Source organism: Siphateles boraxobius, unplaced genomic scaffold (assembly GCF_051911475.1).
Source record: "Siphateles boraxobius isolate OS27281-9 unplaced genomic scaffold, OSU_SipBor_1 12, whole genome shotgun sequence".
Taxonomy (NCBI): Eukaryota; Metazoa; Chordata; class Actinopteri; order Cypriniformes; family Leuciscidae; genus Siphateles; species Siphateles boraxobius.
This window is the reverse complement of record NW_027508722.1, coordinates 8,797,921-8,819,739: the sequence shown is the minus strand read 5'-3', so window position 1 is coordinate 8,819,739 and position 21,819 is coordinate 8,797,921. Positions and strand designations below refer to the sequence as shown.

Here is a 21,819-nt window from a genome sequence, read left to right as displayed (position 1 = left end):
TCGAACAACACAACAGCCCTACTTAATGAGTGATGACGGAGGACAGAACTAAACATTCAAACATATACTCATATATATGGTTACACTTTAGATCTGTGATATTAGTCTGATTTTATTTTAGATTTCGGCTTCCAAAGATTATAAAAAGAATATATTGAGGTAAAACCATTAAAAACTATAACCGCATTCAGTCTAGCGCAACTTCCTTCCGTTCGCAGCACGCTGTCTTTTCTCCCTAAAACTCAAACTTAACGACAGAATTAGCATGATCGGGGATTGTTGTAAAATGCAGTCTAGCTACTGTTGCTAAATTGTGGGACGCTTTTAATAAAAAAAAGTCTGCGCAAGAGATGCTGTTCCCAAGGCACTCCGAAGCAGACAACAATACTTTGGATTTCATGTGTGCTTCTAAACTATCAAATGTACACAAAAATGTCAAAATGACAGGCTTGGAAATTCACTAAAAGGGGCATGCAGCAACTATTTCAACTTAATAAAACCGTTTAGAAATCATTTGGATGGTTTAATAACCTGTACTGGTGAGAATGGTGACTTTCCCCGCTCCCCCCAACATTCCTAGGCGGAAAACCAACCCGGCAACATGGGGACTAAGGTCCCGGTAAGTTGGAAATAGGAAGTCTTGTGAGAAGTGTGAACGAGCGAGAAACACAAACTGGTTTACGGCAATTCCTTTACTGTCTATGATAAACACACACGCCGCCCTCAAAAGTTGGCCGGCTCCGATAATAACAAATGCACATGAGCAGCGGTAGAAAGGAGGAGGAGGGAGCCGCAAGTGAGTTTTTTTACGACATTGTTGTGAAATATACGCCTCACAGCTGTAGGGGTAGCTCGTTGAGAAAACATGCGACAACAGAAGTGAACGAACGAACTGTTCGTGATCCAGCTTACAGTCTCCGGAGAGATAGGCCTAACGTTTCTGACATTTTTAGTGCGCCCTGACACCGTGGGGGACACCAGTGACAACTTTGAATGTGGTCTGTGAGATGGGAACAAAACCAGCTTAGAGCCATACCTTTAATTCCAATAGATTCCAGTCTGCTTAAGAGTGGAGCATTGGATACCATTTCACATTCTATACTAAGTATTGCACTTAGCACTTGGCACAGAAGTATAAGTATTGATAAAAGACAAGAATCAGCAGCTAGTAATAGATCTTTTGACTCTAGAGCCTGACTCTAGTTTAAAGCCTAAACACTAGAAGTGCTCTTTCAACACTGTGATGGTAACAAAACCCTGATTGAAACTGCTCATATAAACTATTACAAGAAAGATGTTCACTATGAAAGCAAAATGCCTGTTAAAATGTTAAGTCCTGGTTTTCTCTTTTTATTCAAGTCCAAACTGTTTGAACAGCACAAAGTTTTTCAGTCTGTAAATTAAATTGAATATTTTAAGTAAATTAAACCTTTTCAATGAGATCAGGGTGATGGCTTTGTGGCTTTGCATGTTTGTGGTAATACCTGTGCATTTTACATTTACCTGGCAGTTCTTGTATATCACATACTCATTGTCAATTTTTGTTTGTCTCATCAATGGTATAAAAGCGGAAGTGGGTCCAGACTTTGGACTTAAACGTGGCTGGGGCATCTATTATTTTCTTCGCACTGCTGTCCTTCCTTTTAAAAACCTTTTTCTTAGGCTTAGGCTAACTTGTTTGTTTCATGTTTCCCTCATTCATGTGTTGAGCGCCACCTCGAGGAGCCATGAAGTAGCGACAACATGTTGCTCTGTCAATATTTTGTCCCACCCCTAATCAACTGTGTATGCTATATTTTTTGTTTTTCGTTATTATTGTTTCCTTATTAAATTTAACTATTGTTTATTTGTAATCATATATTCTGTTTTAGGGTGACTTCTGTCAAGAAATTACAGATGAAAAATAGCCCTCGGCTAACTCTGGCACATTTAGGCAACTGAAAAGTTTATTAATATGCACTGTCCCAGTTAAAAATAGATTAACAAATAAAACTAATAAAATAAAGATTTACTCTGCGGTATTTCATCCAGTGCATTTTTTTTTATTAGATCATGCCCTCTGCTTGTGAGTCTCTTGTTGATGATATCGAGGATATGGTGACCTCCCATGACCCTACTCCCCTTGAGCGCCAGTTTGCCAGGAGAAGCATTGTGCCTCGCCCACGCAAGCACAAGCAACAGCCTGCAGGAGAAGAGCTTCTAGTAGACAGGTCAGAAACACAACTGTTACATGCAGTCACATTACACTGGTCCTCTCCTTAAACTAACCCTGTATGAAAGGTATTGTGAAGATTTCACAGACCTATTGGTGCGCTCAGGTGCTGTTGTGATAGTCATGTTGCACATCTTATTTGCTGAGTTTCCATCCATTTATTTTTATGCAAATATTTTATTATCTGTAAGTAAGTCTTCAGCTAAGCCATGACATGCAATAAAGGTGGATTCCCTCAAGATAATGTGCATAACGTAGTTTATGGGAATGTGCACTTTCACATTTTGCCTTAAAAGTTACCTTAAATATACATTTAGACAGAAAACATGGGAGATCTTCATGATCTCTCCTGGATCTCCTTGCATACACTTCTGGACTCTCACGATAATGAGAGCATTCACGAGAGCCCAGAGCTCCATCAGTGAGGAGCTGGAAACAAAATAAGCTTGCGTTTAAGTGAAATTAAGCTGATTTCTTCCAGGCCAATAAATTATCTCCAATTGGAAAACATGTTTGGTTGCTGGCTACTGCTGCAGCTGGTGCAAAAACACACACACACACACACACACACACACACACACACACACACACACACACACACACACACACACACACACACACGTGAATAGACCCATTTTTTTATCATTAGTCACAACTAATCAATAATTTTTCAACTAATTGTGCAACTGTATGCAATACTTATTTTCCTTTTTTTTTCTTTCCTTTTTGAAGTTTTCCAGGGTAAACCCTTGTATGAGCATATTTTTAACACCAACCATGAACACCAGGATGCAAATGTGACAAATCCAATAAAATCACTGAGGACATATCACATTGATCATGTGAAGGTATATCAACAAACCTGACCTTAAAGAGCCCCTAAAATTTTCACCAAAAATTGAGGTATTTGGGCGGTGTCCTTGCATTTCATCCTAACCACCAGATTGTCCTACTAGGGCTTACTGCGCACATCAATATTTTGTCATTTAAAAAAAAAAAATCCATGCATTGTTTTAAGAGTAGGTTTAAGGTAGGGGTAGGTATGGATGTTAATAAACCCTCAAACACATGAATATGATTTGCACAATCTGATGGGTAGCATTTTTTTTGCTGTCGAATGGTTCTACTTACTGTTTCAATTGGAGGTAGCAACATCTGACAAGGTAGGACAAATCGACAGAACACCGGATCTAGACAAAGTCTGGGGTGTTTAAAATGTATCTTCATATACTTATAAGTATGAAGATTATTTTCTATAGCTGATTCTATTTTAAAGTATCATTTTGGCCTCCCCTGAAATGGGTCATACTATAACATTACCTATGCAATTGAATTAAATGCGCAAGAACATGTTACTCCTTTTTGGAGAGTGTTGGTGTCTGTCGGAGCTTGTTTTTGCTGATTGAACACGCTGAATCGGAATTAAAATGTCTGATTCATAATGCTGTAATCTGGTGACTTTCGCCGTTGGTCTGCCTCTGTCTTTGCAGTGTGAATTGGCCTATTAGAGATCATGTGTGAACAGCCCATTTGTGTATTTACCAGAAAAGTCGTTCTGGTAGTTTTACGTTAATTTGCAATAATTGCTGTGTAAAAGGGGATTTTGAAGTAAGAATGCAGTTTATCTGTCAGTCAGATAGGCATTAAAGTTGCATTTGTTGCTATAGCAACAGTAGGCTCCTGTGGAGATGAAGTTACAACAGAAACGAACATAAAATAGAGGTACACCAGTCAACTGACCATAATTCGAAACCAGTTTTTATTTTTGCCGATCTCTATTCTGGATTTGCACACAAACTGTATTACAATAATTTCCCAAAATGTAATTTGTATGGAAATATTGCGAAGTCTGTAAACAGGATGTTAATACAGGACAGAGATGAGACATGCCGAAGACGGACGCAAAGAAGAGAACACAAGATGCATCAGCAGAGCAAATACTGTACCAGGCACAGCAAGCTCACTGTTTGCGATGCTCGAAATATAGGAAGAAAAATTATTAATAATAATTGGGGGTGGATATGAATGTATCTCTGAAAGGAACTGACTGTAGTGTTTATAAGCGCAGCACTGCTTTGTGTACAGCGACGCAAAGTGTGTGTAGCATCCTTGTTTGGTTGCTACACTTTAATCATAACATGATTAAATTCAGTGGTTGCATCTAATTTCAAATGCCTGTTATGTCGGAATTTGTCCTCTGCATTTAACCCTTCCAAGTTAGTTCCCACACAGCAGTACGGTTAGTGATTAGTGAAAACGCGCGCACACACTGCAAACTGTGGACACAGCAGTGGGCAGCCTTTTTTGCTGCGGCACCCAGTGAGTAATTTGTGGGTGCGCTTTGCTCGAGGACACCTCAGTCGGTATTGGGTAAAGACAGAGTCTGACTCTAACCATTGGGCCATGACTGCCCCTATACTATAGAGCCAATAAACAACAAATAAATTAGCATAAAGAAATCTGAATCAGCCAATTTGCTTGTAAAAAAACAAATCTAAATCGCACAACATAAATATCCGAATGAAACCTATAATTTTGTGATAGTTACAGTTACACTGATTAAATATTGCCATCTAGTGGATAAAGCTTGGAAATAAATGTGTTGACAGTGTGGGCCATTTCAGATCTACAACAATGTAATCACTATTAAACGATCTTGAAGATGACTGCTGTACAGTATAGATTCAGATTTTCTTACATTGTTTTCAGGTATTTTTTTTGTTTGTTTTTTGATCTATGTTTATCAGAATATAACATCCAAACAACCCTGGAGAGGAAGCATTCATAAATGATAAACCTTTAATCTTCTGCCTTATTTACAGTGTGATTCCTGGCACACAGAAGATCTGGGTGAGGACTTGGGGCTGCTCTCACAACAGCTCTGATGGTGAATACATGGCGGGGCAGTTGGCTGCAAGCGGCTATAAAATAACAGGTACTCTGTGTAAACAGATTAGGCTGTCTGCTGTCTTCAATGTCAAATTATATTTATATAGCACTTTAAAAACAAGGGTAACACTTTTTTACAGTGTCCTTGTTACATATGTTACATTGATTCACCAAAGTAGTAACAGTAAACTATGCATAATAACATGCAACTTACCCGCCTCAACCAAACCCTAATCCTGCCAAACCGTAATCCTACCCTAACCCTGTAATAAGTACATGTTGTTAATTGATATTACTCAGTACTTTAAATATATAATTACAATAATAATGGCACCTTAAAATAAAGTATAACCAAAAAAAAATGAATGTGGACCAAAGTGCTGCACAACATCGGGTTAAAGCATCATGCTGCAAAAAAACCATCAAATAATATAGACCAGTTATGTATAAACCTAAAAGAAAGTAAAATAATTAATTAATATATATCTTTTTTTAAATAGAATTATTATGAGAAAAGATCTAATATATACAATACAAAGCAGCACAGGACAGTGACATAAAAATGAGAACTGATTAATTCTGGAACATAAAGTGCTGTATTAATCAAGCCTAGAAAAGATGAATGCTTGAATAACAGTCTCCAAATCATTGAAAATCAGAAAAGTTTTGAGCTTACGAAGCCCCTTAAGCTGTAAAATGCTTGCGCATCAAAGATACCCCCAGGTTTTTGAAATTGGTATGAATATTTGTTTGAACTGGAACCAGGTAAGCACTGGAATTTTCAAGTAGTTGTGAGGGGCAAAACAGAATAACTTCTTATTAACGGTCTTATTCTCATTCAACTGGAGAAAATTTGTGTCAAGTCACATTTATTTATGTAGCGCTTTTTACAATACAGATTGTTTCAAAGACAGAGATAAAAGAAAAATAATGCAAAAAAGTTTGTTTCCAGAAGAAAATGGCGTCACAGTCCAGCTTAAGTAAGTTAAGTGATCTTTCATTTTTGTTTTAAATTTTTTTTATATATATATAAAAATCCGCTCTGGAGTAAACCGTAATGTCATCGTCCAGGTCTGTTCTTGTATAACAGACATAGTCTCTATATGATGATATCTAGGTGAAAGAGTGTCTATGTGATGGGATTTATCTAGGGATGGGAATTGATACGATTTTATCAATATCAATGCCACTGACGATTCTGCTTATCGAACCGATTCTTTAACGATTCTCTTATCGATTCCTGATACCACAGTGTGGAAAATAGTCATATGCTTTTTCAGCAAAAAAAAGTGTTTTTATTTGTTTTTAAGCTTACCCTTGAGTTAGCAAACTGTACTTTTTATGTAATAAATGGAACCTTATTGTAAAGTTTTGCCGATTAGTTATACATCGATTCAGATGTCTGGTGAGTTCAGTGTTGGAAAGATCAGTCTTTTTAACCATTCATTAAATTAATCGGTTCAAATGAGTCATTAGTTCGCGAATTGGACGTGTTATGCGCGTTGTGTGATTATCCCAGCAGTTAGGACATGGAGATCCCACAAGATTTGTGTCAACAAAGAAAACATTAAATCACTGGATCGTTTTTTTTCTTTTCTTTTATTTAAAGGGTTGTTTTATGTCAGCTGAATGTGCGGAACGCTTTTCAGAGAAGATAAGGTAACTTATTTTAGCACAATTCACACCCAGCGGTAATTCATGAAAACAAAATCTCCGAATGCTCCACATGAAACTTTGGTCTTCCGACCTTTTAACATCGTGTCGATTTATTTTGGTTAATATGTGTGAGGGAGAGAGAGCAAGACAGCGCTTAGTTTGTAGATGGTGAAGTCTTGTTTACACTTTCGCGTGGCTCCGAAGTGATAGTGCGCGCGCTTGACCGGGTCTCTCTCTCTCTCTCTGCCTGCTCGTTCTTTCAGTTAAACGTGCCCTGTGACAAGCGCAGCAGTTCATCTACATTACTCACCGGTCAAATAAGATTTTGGCGGGACAAAAATTCGCTTCGGCGTGCACATAAATTCAATGCAGGAAAAACCCTGTAATTGCAAACAGGAAACAGCATAATTTGTCTCGTTTAGTAAAATAAAGCCAAGTTTTAGATCGTCTTTTCCTCTCCATGATTACCTTCTCTGCTCAAATCGCTTAGACGTTGCGCTATGGTGCCCGATAAAGGACAAAAGGGAAAGTTGTGAGTTTGAGGTCTGTATATTATGGCTGGGACTTAGAGCAGGAGCGTCTATAAGAGGAATCGTTAACGTCGAGGGCATACAATATCGATGGTATGTAAAACTTAGAACCGTCTCGGTGACTGAAAGGCTTATTAATACTTTAGTTTTTTCTCGTATTGACTATTGCAGTGCACTTCTTGCTGGGGTCCCTAAAACTACACTGAAAAAATTACAATGTGTACAAAATTCTGCTGCTAGGATCTTGACTGGAATCAGAAGAAATGAGCATATTACACCAATTTTAAAGTCTTTGCACTGGCTCCCGGTCAGGTTCCGAGTTGACTTTAAAATCCTTATGCTCACATATAAGGCACTGCATGGTCTGGCACCGCAGTATTTGTCTGCGCTTTTAACTTTATACACACCCAAGCGTCATTTACGCTCTTCACAAGCTGGTCTATTGGCAGTCCCACAGACTCGGTTGCGTACTGTAGGGGATAGGGCTTTCTCATCCTATGCTCCTAGGCTTTGGAATGCATTACCTCCAACTATCAGAGATGCACAGTCTTTAAGTAATTTCAAATCTTTATTGAAAACAATTTTTTTAGGTTAGCTTTTACTTGACTTTTTATTGTATTTTATTTTTATTTTATTTTTCCTCTGAGTGTTGTATTTTAAATGTGCTTTTTTTATTATGTAAAGCGCCTTGAGAAGCTGCTTTAAAGGCGCTATATAAGAATAAAGTTTTATAAATATTTATAAATATATTATAAAGTTATTATATAAAGTTCTCGAGTTGAACCGGTTCTCGATTCCCATCCCTAGATTTATCTGACCTCAGTGACGTGAGACCGCTAGCAGACGGTTGGTTTAGCCAGTTTGTGTCCTTCCTGACCTCAGCCCCAGATTGTCATGTTTGAGCTCTAAGACTATGTGCCATATTAGTAGAGAGAAGAGCAGAACCATTCCAGAAGGGGTGAATACCATCTCTTTTCAACAGGTCATGTCTGCCCCAGAAACTTTCCGATTGTCAATGAACCCTATATAATTTTACGGGCATCACTTAGACAGCCAGCCATTGAGTGAGGTCAGTCTATTAAGTATCTCATAACTCCGACGAACAGGCGAGTTCACACACCTCTTTAACGTAAATTTTAGTGATCTCCGACTGGTGAAGTCAAACATCATTAGTTCCAATGTGAATAATAATCTTAGAAAATTTACTATTAGCAGTAGCCAGCACTTTTAAATTTGCTTTGATGTCAGGCGCTCTGGCTCCCGGCAAACATGTGACTATGGTGGTTGGTGTCTCTGTGTCTTCTGTTCGTATGTCTAAAGGACATTAAAGGTTGGATGGATACACCAGAGTTCATTCCAGATTTTATAGGAAGATGAGGCTGGGTATCATCTGCATAAATATCAGAGACCTTATGGTACTCAAAAATGGAATAGAGATGGAGCATGGACAGGGAGATCAAGGTTGGACCCAAAATGGAGGTGATGTGGAGGTGATCCATGGTATTGAAGGATGCAACAGGGCGAGTTGACATTTGACAGACACTTTTCAAACTACTGCGGTGGAGCTCTGCGCTTCAGCCAATAACAGAAATGTCTGACTCGGGTGCAAAACCAATCAAAACTTCCAGTTCAGCTGGGGGGCGGGGCGTTCAAACGCGCTTTGACTTTCAATCACTGGCGCTCGCGTTTTGAATCAGCATCGCTAACGTTTCAATATTTTAGTGAATGTAAGCTAGCTATGCTCATATTCTGATTTTATATTTTAATTATGGCAACTCCTGAAATAGGTCATACCATTGATAATACCACAGGACTGAGCAGTTGAAGTAAATAGAAAATTCGGCTCAGACAAGGATGCAGTTAATGCATGGACGGAGCAAGAACAATGTAAGTGTCTAAAATGCATAAACTCAGTTCAATTGAATGGTAAAGCTTGCCCGCCTTAACAATTGTAAAATTAAATACAAAAGAAGCAAACTTTGTACGAAGCTGAAATGACCTCAACATTGGCAACAACAGTGAAATAAGATTACATGATTTATCTGTTCATTACTATATCAACAGTGAACTCCCTGCACATTTTCGGTTGAACGAAAAAAAGAGCATTTCATTTAACGTTAACCCGTACCCCAATTTGTTTTTTACTGGCTCTTATCTATTCATACTGTTTTAAATCTCTGTGCATATATTTAAAATAGTCATGCATATATTTAACACACTCATTATGCGGATCGTTAACACGGCCGGTCCATGTGGTAATTACAGTAGCCAATGTCGGGTAGGAAATCCAAATGTTTGCCTATCATTCACCGACCTCAAATATGGCTTATTATTTGAAACATATACGTAGTAGCTTAACGTTAGCCACTTTAACCCTCTGAGGTCTAAGGTGTTTTTGGGGTCCTTGATGTTTTGACATGCCCTGACATTTGCGCTTTTTTCAGTTGCTTATAAACATATTAATAGCAAAGGTGTAATTACCCTCTATTTTGCACAAACAGGGCTACCATAATATGTGAGCAAAATGTATGTACATGTTTGCATTTTTGAGAGAATATTGTTTATGCATGGTTATTGAAAAAAATAAAACTTAAAGGGTCTGAAATAAGGCCACAAAACACATACTAAATATGTGACCACAAGACTTTTGACTAATGGGCGTTGTTGCCTAGAGTTTTTGCTTCAAAATGATCTGAAAATCATCCTGCCTAATCATTTACACAAAACAATACATTGATTTAAATTTTATAAGACACCTTTTGTTTGGAAAGGCAATATGCGTGGAGGCGTGTTCACACCTGAGAAGACAAAGGACGGATAATGTGCCACATACATAATGAGCTGCATATTAATTAGCCTTTCACACAGGTGTGTCACAGGGTCCCAAAGAATGCAAGGACAAAAGAAATTATCTATATATATACATATTTTACAATTAGAAATTGTAACCAATTACAAATAGGTTACAATTACAACAACAATTACAGTTTTAACAATATTTCAAGTGCATTCTTTCTTTGTAAAAATTATATATTTTATCATACATATTAAAAAGGTAAGGATTCATTAGTTTGAATATTGGAACAAACACTATAATAACATCTTAGTTGATAATTCAATATACCTACTTTATTTTTGACAAAACATCATACTATAGTATATTTAAAATATGAGCAGAAATTGGTGAACAAAAGCTTAACTATTTAATGTGACTGTAGTCTTTTTTTAAAGTCCAAACTTTATAATCTATCCAAAACTAATCACAAAATCTTGTCTAAACATTCATATTTATTCTATAACATATTGTGTATGATATATTAGCATATACATGTTAATTTGCAGTTTGTTGCTTATACAGACATTTTTTCAACATATTTCAGTCTATTTTTACTCATCTTAGTAGGTTATAGCAATATAGTTTGGATGTGTTCATGTAAAAATAACGTTTACTAATGTAGGTGCGAGAGTGAATGAACGGCACAGACACGCGCTGTATAACTGTAGTAAACAACGTGCGCGCGTCTGTGTTGTTCATTCATCATTTAGCCTACACACAGACACGCAATTCATATTTAAACGGTCTTTTTGCGGTGTACAGACACTATTCAATATCGCGATTAGAACAAAGCACTTAAGAATAAATTACTTGCTACATCAGCTGGATCCGTTGCCCCTCGAAATGAAACTACCAGCACTTTGGTACATTTTCAAGGGTTATTAGATAGTATTATTCCTCACAGGTAGCAAGATGAGGTAAAGTACAAGTTTTTATTAGACATGATGTGTTTTATAAACCAACTGGTGGGCGTTGGCATGTTTGCATGGCTTACCTTAGATAATTTGCGTCTTAATACCGCACGCTCTCCGTGGGCGTGTCACATTAGCAGAATAATCAGCTGAGAGCACAATGTTTTATTTCGATTGTAAGTGGAAACATAAAAAAATAGACATTCAACAGTTAATTTTTTTATATTTCTTAAGTCTGAATGACCAAAAATGTCAGAGTATTTTAAGTCTATTTTCCTGCTATGTGAAAAATCGAGCAAAACACGCCGACGCGTTTCTCGACCCCAGAGAGTTAAATGTGCACTTAAATATATACTTGCAGTTTTTTCCTGATAACAGCGAAAATAACTGTCATTTTTGGTCATACAGATAAGAATAATATATAATTTGAAACTTTAAAGAGTCTAATTTTATTTGTGTAAATTCACAATAACAAAACCTGTAGGTCTGCAAAATAAAGAAAACAAGCAGCTTGCGCTTTCTGCCGTCTCTGTGTCTGTGAACTACTTTCTGGAGTGCGTCACGAAAATGAACAAACTCATTTGTCTGTAAGGGAAGTATTTAGAAAGCATTAAATGTCTACTTTTAAATGAACCAATAAAATCTCTGATCATGTAGTCCATATGGAATGTGCATTTCTCTCTTCCACTGTACTACGGAGTTAAGTGAGTCCATATCTTCAGCTCTGATCCTTGCAGCAAACACCAACTCGGAAAACTTTAGTTTACCAATAAATTCAGTAAGTCTCCTTGCTGTTTTTTCCAACACATTCATAATCATAACTTTCCCTGGTGCGCTGTGGCAAATTATGCAGGTGCTTGAGCGCTAATTTATATTTTAAAGGTACCCCCCAGTATATATTTAAGTAATTAAATTAATATCATAAATGTGCAACTAGTCAACTATTTGCTTAAATGAACGACTACTAGTCAACTAAAAAAACTTTTGTCAGGGTCCTAAAATGTGCCTCTGTGTGAGCCTCAAACTTCTGGTGAGTAAACAAAAAAAATATACAAGCCAATAGTGATTCTATTGACAATGTGTGTGTAGAGGGTTGACATAGTCTTGATAAAAGTGTGTTTGGTACAATGGCGCATGCTAAAGCTTTGGAGGGATCTGCAGTGGTTGTATTATGTAAAAAGCATCATGCAGGGTTTAATGAGGCCTCTTGTATTGGTGATGCTCAGCATGGCCATTTTGCAGTTATCAGCACGACTGTCTGAAATGAGTCCCCTCACTGCAGAGATCTTGGATTTGAGGGCTTGTATTCTGAAGCCAAGACAAACTTGCTGCATGTTCTGGCAATTTATATGTCAGTAACTGACATGGCTGGACATAGCATCAATGAGGAATCATTGGTGTATCATTGCCTTGCACAGGTTCTGCCATACATGTGGTTTTATATTAAATTGGAGAACTACTGTGTGTACTCAGTTTGCCTTTTCTGTTTATACCTATTTGTAGGGGTAAATGTTGTAAAGCTTTAAACCTGAGGAAATTTAAAGTTTACTTCAGTTGGAGTTAGGGCTGGATAATAATCGAAACCGAAATTCAGAGCTTATAACCGAAGTAATTTTACCATGTCGGTTATTTCGGTCAGGTTGGGGACATAGTAACATTGCCGTGTTTAGTCCCGGAACGCGCGGTGTGTGAACAAAGCCGTAATCAATGCCGTGTCGCAATGATGGCGCTAAGTCGGGATCGTTCGCCAGCGTGAAACGGTTCGTAATGCGCTAGTTTATGATCTAATCAGAGAAAAAAAATGCACAAGCGTGGTTTCTCGAGAGAAATCGCAGCTCATAAGCAAACTATAGACGCCGCTGGGACATGTCACGTGTCTTTGCGGGTTGTGTGTGTCTGTGTGAACGCACTCTCTTGATTCTGGAAAATCACTGGCAATGTGAATGAACCAATGTCAAACGAACCCGGGTCAAATCCCAGGCCACTTTATCCTTGTATTTTCCGGAATCTCTGTGTGAAAGGGAACTCAAACACTGAGTCAACTCAGCAACAGGAGATGCTTGTACCAAAGAAACACGCGAAAAAAGCGAGAGACTGACAAACGCCCAGCAAGTGCCTCCACCCCACAAAGTAGGTTTCGATAACACAAGCATTTACAAATGCTACACAATATGAAAATGATTTTTTTTTATTTATAATTTTTTTACTTTTAAGATGGCAATATTTACAATCATTTATTTTGTTTACAAAAATAACTATTTTCTACATTTTTAGGAAACTTTCTTTTTACATTAAAACTTAATTACTTTTTTATAAGACGTTTTTATTTCAAGCATTGTATGCTTTGTTTGATTCAATTGTTTGAAATATTTAATAGATAAGCATTAAAAGCTATCTGTGTGTTTCCCTATTTTAGAATCACAAAGATAGGATTATGCATTCTTTCATTAAAAAAAATAACCGTGAACATATTTACAGTATAAGCCTTGCCAGTGACACATGAGAGAATTTTTTTTCAATAATCGTAGTCGAGGTAACTTCGATTAATCGCGATTATGAATTTAGCCAAAATCGTCCAGCCCTAGTTGGAGTGAATATCGTCTTCTTAGACATTTAAAGCTTTTAACGTCAAGTATACTGTTGTTTTTCCTTTCTTTCATTTGTCTGTAATGTTCAGTCAGGGACAAAGACAAGCATTTTCATCTTTTCTATTTCTTTCTCTTACACTATTGTTCTCTTTCTCAGCATGTCATTTGTATGTGTTTGCTGTCACATCACATGAGCGTTTCTTTTGACCAGTTGAGCCACTTTTTTCCCTCCTGAATGTATAAAAATTACTATAATCGCACCTCATGAAATTTGATTTGATCTACAGATAAGATACATGGTTGGAATTGTCTTGTCTGTTTAGCTGTCATGCGATTATAGCAACAATCTGTGTTCTCTGAAACTTTCATTCCAAATAATTTTATTCATAGATCTGTTGTTGCCCAATAAATTAAAATGTTTAAAGCAGGAACTAAAATGCTGCAAATAATTATCTAATCTATTCATTGATACACCAAAATATCAATACATAAGCAGTAATGTGTACCAAAAGATTTTAATTTATTACACACACGCATACTTGTGCATGCTTCCATGTTGAAGAATATATATCTAAATGTTCCTCTTTTAAGTGTCTGAATCAGGGTTTATCCTAATCATAACCCTAACCCATCTGTAGGTGGCACTCTTGACAAATGAAATAAGCGGCAATGACTCCATCACCAAATCTCCTTGTCTTTGATCGTCAGGCATTGTCTTCACAGAAAGTCAGCACTGATGGGTGGGATACCGCAATGATTTACATAGACAGTATTACAGTATATATTTTCTTTAACCACAACTTTATTTACGTGCTTTTGGAGAAAAACATTATTAAAAATGTGTTGCTTATTAATCTGCTTGATTTCATGTTTTCAATGAACAGTACATTTATGTATTTGTCTCACTGTTCATTCATAAAATAGACCATGCTCACAGTGCTATGAGTGGCTGAATTCGGTCTACACAATGTTACGTTTGGCAGAGGTGACCAATGAAAGCGCACAACTGCTGTGACGCTTCAGCCTCCTCCTCTCTCTCTACCACTGTTTCTCAGAGTCCTCGGTGCCAGGAGAAGTGTTCAGTACTATGACAAGCCTTCTTCCCACACCCGGAGAGAGGAGGATTGAGGGAATTTAGAAGAAAAAGTCTGCTGAGCGTAGTTGTTGGCACATGCATCAGCTCACAGTCAGGTGTGAGCTGCACTTTTTTGTGAACCATTCTGCAGATGAGATTGACTTAAATAAGGGAAGACATGAGGAGTTTCACTGTGGACCGATGGCTCAACTGTGTGGCTTTAGGTGCAGTTTGTAAGCTGCTCTGATCCATGTGTCTGTCATGTTAGAGAAGTTTAGTAGTTGGGTGTAGTGATGGGAAGTCCGTTTCTTTTCCTCAAATGTTTCTTTTGGACAATTCATCATTTCGTTTACATGAATGAGGCATTTATATAGAGCTTTCATATGTACTATGTACATAATCATGCAATGCTGTCACGTAAACCTAATGCTATAATTTAATAATTTGGTGAACTGGTTCACTCTTTAGATTAGAGTCCAATTCTCACTATTAACTAACTATTAGCTATGACGGCTTAATAATAGTTAGTAGGGTAGTTGTTAAGTTTAGGTATTGGGTAGGATTAAAGGATGTAGAATATGGTCATGCAGAATAAGGCATTAATATGTGCTTTAGAAGCACTATTAAACAGCCAATATCCTAGTATTATGCATGCTAATAAGCAACTAGTTAATAATGAGAATTGGACCCTAAACGAAAGTATTACAGTCGAGTGGACTGTAAATGTCTGTGTTTGCAATTCACTCTGTGTGATATCCTTCCCGGCTGACACTGTAAACTTCTTCCAGAATAAAGCATTGCATCCTGCATCCCAATGTGCATACTGTTAATCCTAAATAGTGTGTGATATTCGAATTGGTATCCAAAACAATATTATTTTGACAATAGTATGCCCTGGATGGTCTACTATTTCTGATATATTCTCAAAGTGTGTATCTGTGCACCCTCTAATGACTGAGTGTTGCTCACAACTACTACCACTGTTCTTTGGAGAAGGATTTAGTTCAGAACTACAAACTCGTATAACAATAACTACAAACTCATATAACAATGATTACAAACGTAACAGATACATGGTGATTTGTGAGACCGATGGATAAGTAGAGATTCTGTGAAATGGATTTGAGTTCTTAATAGCATGGTAAAAATGTATTTAATGTTATATTTCATCTGGAAAAACATTGTGAACAAAAAAAAATCTTTGTTAGAAACAAGAGCAGAGTTCTCTGAGGTTCCTAATATTTTGCTACACACGCCAGTATCTATCTAGTATTTTTCTCTACCCTTAACCCCTTAAACTCAGACCCGCTTGAATCGTAACCCTGTGCTACCATTCTGTGAAGAGAGAAAAACGTCTCTGTCTATAGTAGATGAGTGGTCAGCTGTTTTCAGAGTTGCTCAGGGTTCCTGCACTGTTTGGAAAAGTATGGAAAAAAGAAAGAGTATGAATTTTCAGACTATTGCCCCTATTTAGTTTTCTATAATAGAAAATCTAATGAATTTAAAAGAATTTAATAAAAAAAATTATCATACAAGAAGTGTTTTCCTGGCAGCTGTTTAGTGATTCTATAGTGATTGTCAAACAAAACAGAATGATTGTGGCAGGTTATAAGCATTTTGAGTTACTTCTCATGAGAGCCTCCTAAAGGACCTTTGCAAAAATAAAAAATATACAGACTTTCGTATGCGCATGAGAAACCATTAAACTTAGCATATACAATATTGTGCCATCAGCCCATTTCATGTGATTATAGTAATTTATCCCCCCTTTGACTGGGATAAAAAAACAGCCTAGAGTGAGGTGATGTGGGGGTGGAGGGATGCTCATGAAACAGAGGTTATACCGGCTTCCTATTGTGCTGATTGGTTGAGTACCTCAACGTGCTCCTCCAAATGAAACTTTGTTACATAAAACTTCATGATGTGAATAGTTTCTCGAGGGCACGAAAAAGTTTCTTGTGTGCATGCAAAAGTCTATATACACTCACCTGGAGTGTGTTTGTTTACTCACCTGGGATTATTTGGAACACCTGTTCAATTTCTCATTAATGCAATATTCTAATCAACCAATCACATGGGAGTTGCTTCAATGCATTTAGGAGTGTGGTCCTGGTCAAGACAATCCCCAACTCCAAACTGAATGTCAGAATGTGAAAGAGAGGTGATTTTAAGCAATTTTGAGCGTGGCATGGTTGTTGGTGCCAGACGGGCCGGTCTGAGTATTTCACAATCGGCTCAGTTACTGGGATTTTCACGCACAACCATTTCTAGGGTTTACAAAGAATGGTGTGAAAAGGGAAAAACCTCCAGTGTGCGGCGGTCCTGTGGGCGAAAATGCCTTGTTGATGCTAGAGGTTGTAACACTTGCTTTTAAAATAACTCTTTTGATGCTACATAAATACTTAAGGGACAAGAGACTTTCACGTTTCAATGAGTCATGTGTATTACACCACAAATCACAATACAGCCAGTAAACATAAAACGTTCATAGTCATTCAGTTGCAAGGGAAACATCCAATAGTTCAGACTTTTTGTAGTAGTGTCTTTGGCTACCAAGGGCTCAGTCTTAAGAGTAATAGGCGCAAGATGAAACAGTACTTAAGTGCAATGTTGATGAGGCCACATCTACTTGAAACTGAGTTTCCAAGTGGTCGTCAGTGATGTGAACAAACTGTAGCTTGAGAAATGAGCAATAGATGACAAAGGTGTTTTTGGGAAAACGAAGACAATTAATCCCCTGGACAAGGTCTTAGCTATAGTTGAGCTGCCGCCTCATGCCTGCACGTTGAACCCTCTGCATCAAACAAACAAATAAACTTAGTGCCACCATTACACATTTAACCATCTCATTTACATAAACATTACCTAACAACACATATACCAACAAATTACTAACTGGAGTATTTACATTTGAGTTTAGGAACCTCAGATTCCTCAAATCAGGGCAAAACACAAGACAGCATTGGTGAGAAGGCTTCTCCATGTGGTTAACACATCCTTCCACCTCATACTACTTCTCCTAACCTTTTTTATGCTACCAGGAATGTCACTGCCTAGAGTGCCCCTAGTGACAGGATTAAATATTGCACGCACAGAAAGCTAATGGGACAAATGTAACTGTAAAACTGTTACAAGGTCAGAGGAGAATGGGCCGACTGATTCAAGCTGATAGAAGAGCAACTTTGACTGAAATAACCACTCGTTACAACCGAGGTATGCAGCAAAGCATTTGTGAAGCCACAACACGTACAACCTTGAGGCGGATGGTCTACAACAGCAGAGAACCCCACCGGGTACCACTAATTTCCACTACAAATAGGAAAAAGAGACTACAATTTGCAAGAGCTCACCAAAATTGGACAGTTGAAGACTGGAAAAATGTTGCCTGGTCTGATGAGTCTCGATTTCTGTTGAGACATTCAGATGGTAGAGTCAGAATTTGGCGTAAACGGTATGAGAACATGGATACATCATGCCTTGTTACCACTGTGTAGGCTGGTGGTGCTGGTGTAATGGTGTGGGGGATGTTTTCTTGACACACTTTAGGCCCCTTAGTGCCAATTGGGCATCGTTTAAATGCCACGGCCTACATGAGCATTGTTTCTGACCATGTCCATCCCTTTATGGCCACCATGTACCCATCGTCTGATGGCTACTTCCAGCAGGATAATGCATCATGTCACAAAGCTCGAATCATTTCAAATTGGTTTCTTGAACATGACAATGAGTTCACTGTACTAAAACGGCCCCCACAGTAGGGGTCGACCGATATGTGATTTTCAGGGCCGATACCTATTATTACAGATCAAGTAGACCGATAACCGATATTTTAAAACCGATATATAGCCTATGTCTGGTGTAAAAATGTAAGTTAATGTCAAAATTAAGAATAACAAAGTTTTGACAAATACTTTCTTTAAATTATTTTAAACATATCTTTAAATCTGAGAACTGTTAATAACATTATTATTATTATTATTATTATTATTAATAATATTAACAAAAAAAAATGTGCAGGGACCACCCAGCAGTATTCTGTAAAACTTAAAGACTCTATTTTAATGGTTCAATTTTAATAATCAAAAAGCATTTCTAATTAATTTTCAAATCATCAAACTTATTCAATTTATTTACAGTTTAACAAAAATTACATGTTTAGGGCCCTATGAAAAAACAAACTTTTATTTTGACGGGTTGCCGTGGAGATCTTTGAGTTTCCTGTGTGTTTATGATACGACGATAACTTTTCTCAGTTGAAGCTTTAAAAAGCTCACGAAGTGACTAAGCGGCTCTTGAGATGTTTATGCAAACGTGTCCTCATAATTATGCGGCTGAGGCTGAAAACAGCGCAAGCGCCACGCGTGCTCCTGTGTGTGTGTGTGTGTGTGTGTGTGTGTGTGTGTGTGTGTGTGTGTGTGTGTGTGTGTGTGTGTGTGTGTGTGTGTGTGTGTGTGTGTGTGTGTGTGTGTGTGTGTGTGTGTGTGTGTGTGTGTGTGTGTGTGTGTGTGTGTGGTAAATGAAATCACGCGTCTGCACCATTCATTTAGAGACACGCAGGATTCATATTTAAATAGTCTTTTTGCGGTTTGAAATTCGATTTGATTTGTACTGACCTGCTTTTTATTAATTCATCAAGAAGTTAACAAATTCCGTTACATTCCGCTTTACACAGTAAATTCCGTTTTTATGACTGGATTCCGCGATTCGGTCCGTATTTTCTGCATCGTGGACATCACAGGACCCTATTATATTGAGTTGTGTTTTGCAACTTCAGTGTAGTAATTTATTGCTACTTCAGCAAAGTCTGCTGCTGCCTTAACTTTGAGAGACAAGACAACTGATGCATGATCAGTGCAGCAGCTGCAGTCAGCGAGTGCTGTCGGTGTGAGTGCTAAACTTTCAGTGCCTTCAGCTTTCCTCATTGATTGGCCAGACTCGTGACTCCCAACAAGTCAGATGTGCGTGACATTGCATTGGTCTAGTCTACAGAGTGGTGAGTTCTGACAGAGGTGGCTGCGTCAGAGCCAAATATAGCGCATTTCAAAATTAAATTATTTTATCGGCAAATCGGTTTTGAAAATGGCCGATACCGATAACCATAAAAATGCTCAATATCGGCGCCGATAATCGGCCAGGCCAATAATCGGTCGACCCCTACCCCACAGTCACCAGATCTCAACACAATAGAGCATCTTTGGGATGTGGTGGAACGGGATCTTCGTGCCCTGGATGTGCATCCCACAAATCTCCATCAACTGCAAGATGCTATCCTATCAATATGGGCCAACATTTCTAAAGAATGCTTTCAGCACCTTGTTGAATCAATGCCACGTAGAATTAAGACAGTTCTGAAGGCGAAAGGGGGTCAAACACAGTATTAGTATGGTGTTCCTAATAATCCTTTAGGTGAGTGTGTGTGTGTGTGTATGTATATATACAGGTCCTTCTCAAAAAATTAGCATATTGTGATAAAGTTCATTATTTTCCATAACGTAATGATAAAAATTAAACTTTCATATATTTTAGATTCATTGCACACCAACTGAAATATTTCAGGTCTTTTATTGTTTTAATACTGATGATTTTGGCATACAGCTCACGAAAACCCAAAATTCCTGTCTCAAAAAATTAGCATATCATGAAAAGGGTCTAAACGAGCTATTAACCTAATCATCTGAATCAACTAATTAACTCTAAACACCTGCAAAAGATTCCTGAGGCTTTTAAAAACTCCCAGCCTGTTTCATTACTCAAAACCGCAATCATGGGTAAGACTGCCGACCTGACTGCTGTCCAGAAGGCCATCATTGACACCCTCAAGCAAGAGGGTAAGACACAGAAAGAAATTTCTGAACAAATAGGCTGTTCCCAGAGTGCTGTATCAAGGCACCTCAGTGGGAAGTCTGTGGGAAGGAAAAAGTGTGGCAAAAAACGCTGCACAACGAGAAGAGGGGACCGGACCCTCAGGAAGATTGTGGAGAAGGACCGATTCCAGACCTTGGGAGACCTGCGGAAGCAGTGGACTAAGTATGGAGTAAAAACATCCAGAGCCACCGTGCACAGGCGTGTGCAGGAAATGGGCTACAGGTGCCGCATTCCCCAGGTCAAGACACTTTTGAATCAGAAACAGCGGCAGAAGCGCCTGACCTGGGCTACAGAGAAGCAGCACTGGACTGTTGCTCAGTTTTGCATGTCATTCAGAAATCAAGGTGCCAGAGTCTGGAGGAAGACTGGGGAGAAGGAAATGCCAAAATGCCTGAAGTCCAGTGTCAAGTACCCACAGTCAGTGATGGTCTGGGGTGCCATGTCAGCTGCTGGTGTTGCTCCACTGTGTTTTATCAAGGGCAGGGTCAATGCAGCTAGCTATCAGGAGATTTTGGAGCACTTCATGCTTCCATCTGCTGAAAAGCTTTATGGAGATGAAGATTTCATTTTTCAGCACGACCTGGCACCTGCTCACAGTGCCAAAACCACTGGTAAATGGTTTACTGACCATGGTATTACTGTGCTCAATTGGCCTGCCAACTCTCCTGACCTGAACCCCATAGAGAATCTGTGGGATATTGAGAAGAGAAAGTCGAGAGACGCAAGACCCAACACTCTGGATGAGCTTAAGGCCGCTATCGAAGCATCCTGGGCCTCCATAACACCTCAGCAGTGCCACAGGCTGATTGCCTCCATGCAACGCCGCATTGAAGCAGTCATTTCTGCAAAAGGATTCCCGACCAAGTATTGACTATTGAGTGCATAACTGAACATAATTATTTGAAGGTTGACTTTTTTTTTTGTATTAAAAACACTTCTTTTATTGGGCGGATGAAATATGCTAATTTTTTGAGACAGGAATTTTGGGTTTTCATGAGCTGTATGCCAAAATCATCAGTATTAAAACAATAAAAGACCTGAAATATTTCAGTTGGTGTGCAATGAATCTAAAATATATGAAAGTTTAATTTTTATCATTACATTATGGAAAATAATGAACTTTATCACAATATGCTAATTTTTTGAGAAGGACCTGTATATATATATATATATATACACACACACACACACACCGAGGCAAGGGTGTAATGGATCAAATCCTGCTACGGTCTTCAAAAAAGCCAAGTCATGTTAGGC

The 21,819-nt window shown here is 38.2% G+C and overlaps 1 protein-coding gene across 1 annotated transcript in view; it reads left to right on the top strand.

Moving 5' to 3' along the window:
• cdkal1 (CDK5 regulatory subunit associated protein 1-like 1) overlaps positions 1-21,819 on the top strand; it is a 462,830-nt gene that overhangs the window by 4,520 nt on the left and 436,491 nt on the right. The window contains exons 2-3 of the mRNA XM_077207373.1: positions 2,050-2,210; positions 5,035-5,147. Of these exons, the coding sequence (XP_077063488.1) occupies positions 2,053-2,210; positions 5,035-5,147 (271 nt within the window). The 5' untranslated portion in view covers positions 2,050-2,052. The remainder of the gene's footprint in view (positions 1-2,049; positions 2,211-5,034; positions 5,148-21,819) is intronic.